General features: G+C 32.8%; 2 protein-coding genes across 3 annotated transcripts; one reads left to right on the top strand and one right to left on the bottom strand.

Annotated features, from left to right (window-relative positions):
- Positions 1-1024: 1024 nt before the first annotated feature.
- Positions 1025-4293, bottom strand: Hlh54f (basic helix-loop-helix domain-containing transcription factor HLH54F). Its single transcript, XM_072020286.1, has 3 exons — positions 3827-4293; positions 2893-3219; positions 1025-1495 (listed from the first exon to the last, which is right to left on the bottom strand). The coding sequence occupies exons 2-3, from the start codon at positions 3214-3216 to the stop codon at positions 1298-1300; spliced, it is 522 nt and encodes a 173-aa protein (XP_071876387.1). The 5' UTR covers positions 3217-3219; positions 3827-4293; the 3' UTR covers positions 1025-1297.
- A 1745-nt stretch (positions 4294-6038) lies between these two features.
- On the top strand, positions 6039-9288 carry Yeti (yeti). 2 transcript variants are annotated; one of them, XM_072022750.1, is made up of 3 exons: positions 6039-6324; positions 6720-7084; positions 7173-9288. In XM_072022750.1, the coding sequence occupies exons 2-3, from the start codon at positions 6721-6723 to the stop codon at positions 7685-7687; spliced, it is 879 nt and encodes a 292-aa protein (XP_071878851.1). In that variant the 5' UTR covers positions 6039-6324; position 6720; the 3' UTR covers positions 7688-9288. The 2 variants fall into 2 exon arrangements, with proteins under 2 accessions (XP_071878851.1, XP_071878850.1); XM_072022749.1 differs by having other exon boundaries at positions 6688-7084.
- The last annotated feature ends 546 nt before the right edge of the window (positions 9289-9834 follow it).

Raw genomic sequence — 9834 nt, 5'->3', positions numbered from 1 at the left:
ATTTATAACATAGATACGTCGTAAATGTATTGGTACGTCCATTACAAGTTTATTAGAATTTTTAATAATTTTAAGTAACATTCTCGCACACTCTCCGTAGTACTTATTAATTTTTCTTAAAGAAGGAAGTAAAACTGCGTAGAACGATATTCATAAACTTTGTAATGTTTTACGTCCTCAATGAAATAGATGTTCAAGCGAAACGGAGAAGTTGATTCATTTTTCACGGACATTAATAGTACAATGCGCAAAACATCTTTTTTTTTTTGAGAACGTTCACACAAGTATGGAAAGGAACATATGATTCACAAAGTTCGAGAGATGGTTTGTATTGACATATGAGGGGTCTAAACGATACGCCCAACCTCGGCCGATTTGTAGATGGAACGAGATATATTATTTTAGTTTTGGGTTTATACAAAAAGCCCTTCGTGGTGTTTATTTAACTTAACGTTCTTTATCCATCTTTTCTTACCACGTCCTTCCTCTGTTTCCATTCCGGAAGGAGCATAAATTTTTTCAACACACTTCGAAATTTCCGCGGAATTAATATCTTCGGAATTACACGGAATGCTATTTTAATGATAATTTTTTGAATTTCCGAGATCGAACGAGATTTCGGCTTCGTGATATTAAATTAATTACGTTAAGGGAACATAGTATGTGAAAGTAATTATAGATGAAACATTATCGCGCTATCTTCTCGAATGAGTTATCATATTATTCCTTTATTATCGTGTCATTTAAATTTTTTAGATTAAATTCAGTTAAATGAAAATTAATTTAAATTTATAAAAATATCGATCGATTAATTTTAATATTTTCCTATCTTTTTTTATTATTCGAAATACATATTAAAACTCTTATTTAAACTAGCATAAAAATTCTCCAACTTTTGTTAAGTTAATCGTAAAATATCATCATAATCACGTATTTATTAATAAAATTACGTCTCAGATTTTCATTTCCAAGTTAAATAAATTAATTGCGGGAGAAGAAGTTTGGAAACATATAATCATCGTAGTTTATAATTTATAGAAATACTTTATTGGACTAGCGCTTATGCTTTGGTTACAATGATATTTACGATATCTAGATATTATAATAATATATTTTCAAACATAAATGAGTAGATAAATAAATAGCAGAATAGTAAGGCACCCTGCAATAAATAGATTTTCTCGATTATTAATCGATCTATGTAGTGCTCTTGTGAACGAAGAAACTTCTCGTTGGCGAGCAAAACGTTCTTTTATTTCTCACAATATTCTCTTTAATGTCTTCACTGACAGATGTATTAGAAATAGGAAAGTTGTGGCTCGTGATTATGACGCAGTGACACGCTCTGATGTCCAGAATGATGGAAATTCTGGATCTCATGGTTTCCCTGCTGACCACGGTACTGATTAGAACTAGACGACGTTGACGATGATACGTTGCAACTGTTGTTCATCAACATAGAAGCGTTCCCACCTTGAAGAGCAAACGGCCAAGACTATAAAAAATATTGAGAAAAAATTTAGTCAAAGCTTCCTTTGAAATTGTCCATTCTTTCCACCGAAGAAACGTTAAAGCGAACTCGAGAAGCTCGTATCGTTCAAAAACGTTTTTCTTCCGCGCGTTACAAATTTTATCTGACGATTTTGTAATAAAATGAACGTTCAATTTAGAGTTAATTTTTTACTATAATTTTTTTTACGCTACCTTAAATCATTTTCAATCTTTCTTTTATTAAAGAACAATTTTGGTCGGTCGTAAAAACAAGAAGAAGGATGTAAATTCGATTGGCCCGTAATGCAAAAGGAATAAACGGTTGTTCTCCAAATAATGGAACTAACTAAAGACGGGTAGAAGCTTTGAGGGTGATTCGATCCACCTGGAGAGACGTAAACAGAGAACGTGTCTGCGAAGACGACGCGTTGTGACGCCGACTGGATCCACCTGGATTCTCTGTTATTTTACGAACTCGTAATCGTGACACTGAAAATCGCAATTATGCAGAAAACTCGAAAATTTGCTCCGCTTATTTTTAGATGGTTAATGTAGTTCCAAAATTTGTATAATAACAATGTTTAAGGCAAGTAACTTTGAACATTAAAAGAAAAAAAGAATCTTTTAATTTTAACAATACTATATTATTATGTTATTGTATTACTATTATTATTGCGTTGAATCGATTCTCACGAATGATCACACAGTTAAATAAAAATCTTGATATTTTTATCAACATCAACATATTCACGTGTTACACGTCATCTTACGCGTATCTTCTAGTACATTCACTTGTAAAACCCATTCTGAAATAACGACAATTTTGTATTGTCTAAAATACATCGGAGCTTCAAAAATCCTTCGGTTTGTGTATTTACTTGTACAGATCATCTTCTTTTACGACTGAAACCCTTCAATCATAAGAAGTAAAAATACCCACATTAATGACTGCAATCTATTTAGGACACTCAAAAGGGCGATAGTCGGTCGAAAACTAATTTTTAGAAGCTGATCAGACAAAATAAATAGAAATTGATCGTGTGTATTGAAAGAAGCAGGAGAAACACAGTAAGCAAATAAAGAAAATTACAAAGTAAAAGGAATCGATTGTTTCCTGAATTGTGAAGCGATCGTAGAGAATTTTCAAGAAAAGAAGAAGACAGTGGATAAGATAATACGCACGAAAAAACAGGAAGCTAATAATAACTTACAATAAAATAAATAAAAAAAAAAAAAAATAAACAATTACAATGGAAGACTTTCAGAACACACTAAGCAATAAATTAAAAACCATACTACGCTACGTTACATAAAAGCCTATCACACGCGTTTCGATTAACATAAACATCTTTTTAGTGTTTTATCAAAACAATTAAACTAAATTGCACAAGTAAAACTTACCAACGCCAAAGATAAGGATCTGGTTGTCTCCGAGTGCGCATCCCCGTCATCTCGTAGAACCGCTCGAAGATGAGCGATGTAAGTAGCTGCTAAACGAAGGGTATCCAATTTGCTGAGCTTCGTATCAGCTGGTACCCAAGGTAAAGTTGTCTTTAATCTACAAAACGCCTTGCTGAGCACTCTCATCCGAGCCCGTTCCCTCGCATTCGCCGCGTTTCTTGGCGCACGACTGTCCAAATCGTCTTTACTATACTTTTCTTCCGAAACGAATTCCTCTTCATCGGCTTCCAACGTCGGCGTCGAAGCTCGTCGCTTGCGTGGCATTTTCTGCAATTATTAATTGCTTCATTTTACTATGCAAATCCTTGTATATTAATTTCCTTCGAACCTTGTAGTTACAATGTCGTAATGAGCTATTTTAATCATTTAACAACATCTGCAGGGAACAAGTTTCTTAACAAACTAGTTTCTTGAGATTAAAAAAAAAAAAAGAAAGAAAGAAATAAAAGAAGATTCTAACTTATTGGAATAAGTAAATACGTAAATACACGTAATTAAAGACAGCCTTGTTCAGGAAAGAAGATATTACTCTTGAGTTACGAACTATTTTCACTCGTTTAAAATCATGTAAAATCTTCACTGATGTAAAACGTTGACGGGATCGAAGCAGAAGTTCAGAGACAATTTCAACAGAAATTCCTTTCGCGTGTGAAACTTTGCGATGATTTCTCAAGATCCAGACAATGGAAGATTCGGTACACATGGGACGTAAAGAAATCCTTGGGAAAGAATATGTTGTAATTTTCTTCACTGTTTCGTAAAAAAAGAAAAAAAAAAAAAAGAAAAATAATAACGAGATCGAAGCAGAATTTCGGAGCACCAATTCCTTTCCAAGCGTTGAAACTTTGCAAGGGTTGAAGATGGGACACCTCACCTTTGTCTTTCTTCCGACGAGTTTGATTTTTTCTTCGATCTGTATTATTGGAATGCCACGATAGCTCGCGACGCTCGCGCGAAACTAATTGTACGTCAAAACTGTTAGCCAAGAAGAGGAGGACGAAGAGGAGGACGAAGAGAAGGATGCTGAGAGGAAACGTAAGAAAGAGAAAAGAAAAGGAACATCGGCAGGGAAGAGGGAGATTTGAGACGCCTCTGAAAATCGGGCGGAGCTTTCTGAACAGTAAAAGCATCTTCCTTCGGCTTGGCCACGGCCTCCTCTTTTGCTTTTCCTCAAAGTTCTCGCCCAATCGTCTAGTTCTGCGTCATCTGCAGCCACCTGGTCCATCCTTTCCTCTTCTATCCTCTTTTGGAGCGCATATCCACGAATAGCGCTTTTTTCGTATGGAATTGACCTTTGCTTCGAATGTTTTTCTTCCGGATATCCGTCGCGTTTTTTTTTTAGGTAGTTATTGTCCCCTAAAATCCTATTTAATATAATTAAATGCATGAATTGAAAGTCAGATGTAATTGAGACTGATTTCAGAAATTAATATTTTGTGAAGGTTTTTTTATTTCATTAGAAGATAATTCTTTGGTAAAAATTTGATGATCTTTGCAATACGTATAGTTTAGTTTTTATTAAATTTTCGTAAGCCGCTGTACAATGATTTCATTGTTTATGAATAGTATAGAATAAAGCCAATTTTATAATACATTGAACGAAAGATTTAAAGATAATGATAGAAAACTTATTTTATATCCTTCGATTTTTACTATTAGTTTTTTAAATCGTAACGAAATTTAGTGAAGTATTTATTTAACAAAATTCATTAGCAACAATCATTTAGTGAGAAAAATTCGTTAATTCTTCAGGATGGATTTCTCTTTACATAAAACTATTTTTGATTATCTCCTATATTCTTTATTATCATAATCTTAATTTTGCTTCGAATTTTTTCCTAATTGGAAATTACTTAAAAAAAAAAAGATTTCTTTTCAAATTTTTATAAATATCCTAAATACGTATCTTAATTATATCATCAAATTAAATTAGAGGTATTTGTCTCGTGATGAAATTAATTCTCTATTCCTGTTTTCTACTCAGTCTTACTATTTTTTGCCCTCTTGCAAAGATTTCGTGTAGGAGGAAAGGGCCGATTGATCTATTAATCCGGTTTAAATCCTCGTGAACGGGCCGTCGACCATTTCGTTGAAAGGAGGATTCGAAATGGATCCTGTAATACGAGGTTTGCGGTGACCCAGTTGATCCTACTTATTCTAAAGCAGGAGTTGACTTATTGCTCGACAGATTCGTGAAAGTTCCTTCGCAATTTGACTCCTTTCCATGTAATTGCCCATGTTCGCTTCTTAAGATATTTGTAACTAAACATTTGTAAAGGACGGAATTTCAAAAGTGTGAAAATTACTGTGATCTCAGATTTCATGGAGATACATTGATTTATTGATACATTCTTATTCACTAAAATATTAAACTAGTTCTCAAATATAATTTTAATAATTAATTCTGAAACAATATACTGTAGGTATATGATAATATTTAAAGATCTAAATATATCATAATAAATATTAAAAATTAGAAATAGTTTACAAATATTTTTAAGAGATTACAAAATGATTAATTTCAATATAATAATTGTACGGTATCGACAAATATTTTTTACGTTTGCATAATTAAGAATAATTATACGTAAATAAATATTATTAATATTCCACTAAATTGTTATTAAATTATTATTTTTCGAAGAATGGTTACAACTAAATAATATTGAAGTGAAATTATGCCTTTGATAGAAATTATGTACAATTTAATAAACATTTTTCTTTGGATACATATTAAGTTTACACCAAGAATCATTTGTAATAAAGAAAGGTGGTACCTAGACATGAAAAATAAAAATATTACATAGATAGAGAAGTCGAAATTATTCGTTGATTTTCTGCTGTATCCTACAGTTATCGACATAGCTTCACATAGATGTCGACATTGCATTTGTCCGAGTGAAATATAAGTTGCTTGCAAAATTTTTAAAAGATACTTTATTTATAATAAAGTCAAATTGTTTATTTCTTATTAAATTATAATACTTTGCCTAATGCGAGCGTAATTTGTTTATACATACGTATACTGTTGCAAATTCACGCAGGATATTGTAGTTTAGAGTTTCACGAAAGAAGGCGCTCGATGAGCAAGTAAATATGGCTGGTTAGATGCATCGAACGCATTTGCGAATCGTGAGTCGATTCGTACTCTTCGGTTGTTAATTTTTCGTGACTTTCTCACGTGTGGTAATGTTTCATTTGTGTGTTTCTAAAATAGTAATAAATTTCATTCAAAGTTTCTCAGTATACAACGATTAAGCGACGAACGACGAAATAAAGATAACGTTCCGAGCATTGTAACGAACGTTCCGGAAGGTAGTTCATCGTATAACTGAATTTTTAGCACGATCGGTCGTGTTTTCGAGAATATAAGTAAGTACTAAAATACCTATAATCAATAACTAAGTTATTGACTTCCGATTATTAATGGAATTGCGTACTTCAAAGAGGTTAGGTTGTATATTTGTATACGAAACGCGATGAAGTTTATTTTGTGAAAACAATTGTTTGTGTATTATTTGAGTCCAAAAGTTTATCTTTTTTTTATTAACAAATGCTGTATAAATTCTTGTGAAAGCTTTTAAAGTAAGTGTATATCTAAAATTTTATTTTACAAATAATATAGATTCAAATTTTTCAATAACTCTTTGTTAATATAATGGAACATTGAACAATGACACTGTGTTGATTAATGTAGATTGGATTCAATAAATACATAATATGCTTTCTTTATAGTTATCATAAAAGTAAAGTTTTAATTATATAAGTATGACCGAGGAACATCAATTGCCTTCTGACTCTGATGAAGATGATGAAGATTATGTTCCTGATGGTGCAGACAGTGAACCTGTGTCTGAAGTAGAATCTGAAGGTGATGCAGAAAGTGGTCCTGAGGATGAAAACGATGAAAACAAAAGAGAAACAACAAAGAAAAGAGGAAGAAAAAAGAACAAAGTCGTAAAGTCTAAAATTAAGAAGCACAGAAGAACAAGAAAAAAAGTAGAAGATGAGGTTGATGAAAAGCTAGAAGAAGAAGAGGAAGAAGAAGGATCGAAAGAAAAGAAAGAACTTACAGAAGAAGAAGAGAAAAAGAGAGCTGATTCTCTTTGGGCTGACTTTATGAAGGATACAGGTAAATAATTTAAGCTATAAATTGATTAGCATTCCTCAATTATACATTGCTGTTATCTTACCCATTATTGTATTTTTCATTTATGAAGCAACAGTACCTAAATCAAAGCCACAAAGCGCGTCAAATAAACCAAAAGAGAAATCACCACCCATAGAAAAGCCAAAAGTAGAAGAAAAAGTAAAGATAACTAAGGTATTTGAATTTGCTGGAGAAGAAGTGAAGGTTGAGAAAGAAGTCTCGATAGACTCGGCAGAAGCAAGACTATCTTTATCCTCCGCTGAAAATTCTGAGAAAACAGGAAACCCTGGTCCTCCAGCAGGAAGAGGATCCGGAAGGGGTAAAGGTTTTAAACGGGCTGGTTTGGGAGGTATTTCTTCTGTCCTTGGTCAATTAGGAAAAAAGGCGAAAATTAGTACTTTAGAAAAGTCAAAGTTGGATTGGGACAATTATAAGAAACAAGAAAATTTAGAGGAAGAGATTAGTACTCATAACAAAGGTAAAGACGGATATTTAGAACGTCAAGATTTCTTACAGAGAGCAGATTTGAGACAGTTTGAAATTGAAAAGCAGTTACGTAATGCGAACAGACGCAGTACACGGTGAATTTATATTTTCATGTATACGTATCTTTTCCCTAACAATGAGAACCAGGGATGGTATCGAGATAAATACCTTACTAGACTTGCCAATTGTCGGCGCTTATAGCACCTATTTAATCGAATTGTTTAAACTCTTATTAAATATCTCATGCCATATGTAAAAATGTGATTGCCTCGCTTGGCTTGACAATCGGCTGGATCTGTTTAAGAAGCGGTTGAGAGCCAATTCTGTGAGAAGAGACTGATCATTCCAATGTATTGAAGATAATATAGTATGTTACGTAATAGTTTAATTTACCATCCGCGAGCTTCGTCTCGATTCATTATATCACAGAACTTCGCATCGAAGCAGGATGTTTGAAGCTTGGTGCTTCAGAGACCGACGATATACATATATTTTAACAATAAACAAGCTCCAGAGGTGTTTTTTTTTTTATTCCGTTTCAATGGAGAAAGGATGATTGATGCAGTATAAATAGTGTAGGTATTTAATAAAATGTCGTTTGTATGATGAACGAATACATAGAATATGTATTCGAGTATGTATGAGAAATAATCATGACATTTTTCTTCTTCATTTACGATCACTGCCTTGGGCGAGTCACATGGAACATTTTACTATATTTATAGACGAAATACACACGATATAAAAAACGTAGATTGTTGTTACAGATATTACAGTTTTATATTTTTTCAGCTGTACCTATTTATGATACTTATTTGCAGAATCACGGCATGACATATCTGCGAAGATGTAGCGTGTCAGATTATAGATTTAATTGTTAGAAGAATATTAATTTGAAAAAAAAAAAACGATCTTGAAATTCTCAAAGCTCAGGTTTATAGATTTTAGAATACTTATAAAATAGTATCTTACGGATATGTACGAAACTTCTTTATGCATATGGACTATTTAATATCGTAAAAATAAAAGATATACGTTAATATTTAAACACTCATTTCATTTTTATATTTTTGTTGTATCGTATCTTGGATTGAATAGTATTGGTTGACGTAATTGAAAGTATCGAATAGATTGTTCATTGTTCTTGTCGTTCATATTATACGCTCCGCTTGGCGATGTACTTCTTTTTTCTTTTTTCTTAGCATAAAGCAGATTCTTAGTTCGTCAAAGGTCTTGAAAAAAATGATTCTCACTGGACGCTGCTTAATACCTTCGTATGATTTATCGATTTATAATTTATATTCGCACTACCTAATTATTAAGCGTACAAGCCATTAGCTCGTAAATCGAAGATATGTCTCAGTCCCGATGCAAACGAGTGGTTTTTGTCGCGCGATACCACGCAGGCGTTTTTCGATCACTATTAATCACTTGTCCGTAACTGTATACGTTACAATGCTGGCGAATGTTCTGGCAACATGCAAAAGACTCGTGACGAACAATTTTCTCTCGCCTCGAGCCTACGAATCATAACTGTGGGTCAGCTCTCGTCGTCTACGCCTTCTTGTATGTATAATTCAGCGTGTTTCTGAAACACGCGAGAGATATCCAGCACGACAAAATCCATTCGCTTGTTCATCGAGTTTTCGAGCACTTACATTGATTTTGTAAGCAAATACAAACGAAACATTTATCAGAAATACCAATTCATTGTTACCCTTATTTGCAGAATTTCACTTTCCTCCTCTCCTAAAATAAAAAGAAAAAAAAAAAAATATAAGTTTACTTCAATAATATAATACCATCTGCTTACTCATTTGTTTTCGCAAATGCTTACTGGCGCATTTTGACTTCGGTTCTTCGAGGAAACTTTCGAGTTGCATGTTCTGTATGTTTGCTTCTTATTATGTCTAGGTTTGAAACAAAAATTTTAATAGCCATATTTGTTCGATTATTACCATTGTATATTAGTTTTTCATACCGACGGAAAGGAAGTTCAAATTGTTGTAGCTTCCTACGTAAATTGGATAGTCCTCTTGCAAATATGTTTCTCTTTGGGCTAAATGTCAATTATAAAAATGTTATTCTATTTGCCATATAAAGGAGCATTTATATATGTATATATTATTTAATTGATCCTAACTTTGGTTTAGGTGATTTGCAGCGACATTGTCGTGCCGATCTTCCTTTTTCAGGATTCGAATTTCTTTTCTTGCTTCTATTTTTCTAAAATAGAAATTTAATCT

This window comes from Bombus fervidus, chromosome 2 (genome assembly GCF_041682495.2).
Source record: "Bombus fervidus isolate BK054 chromosome 2, iyBomFerv1, whole genome shotgun sequence".
NCBI lineage: Eukaryota > Metazoa > Arthropoda > Insecta > Hymenoptera > Apidae > Bombus > Bombus fervidus.
This window is presented reverse-complemented; position numbering and strand designations above follow the sequence as displayed.

Bases quoted from the DNA above. Each gene is read 5' to 3' on its own strand.
- Yeti (XM_072022750.1), top strand. From the start codon at position 6,721: ATGACCGAGGAACATCAATTGCCTTCTGACTCTGATGAAGATGATGAA. The intron at 7,085-7,172 runs GTAAATAATTTA...TCATTTATGAAG, and splicing joins TGACTTTATGAAGGATACAG to CAACAGTACCTAAATCAAAG.
- Hlh54f (XM_072020286.1), bottom strand. From the start codon at position 3,216: ATGCCACGCAAGCGACGAGCTTCGACGCCGACGTTGGAAGCCGATGAA. The intron at 1,496-2,892 runs GTAAGTTTTACT...TATTTTTTATAG, and splicing joins GATCCTTATCTTTGGCGTTG to TCTTGGCCGTTTGCTCTTCA.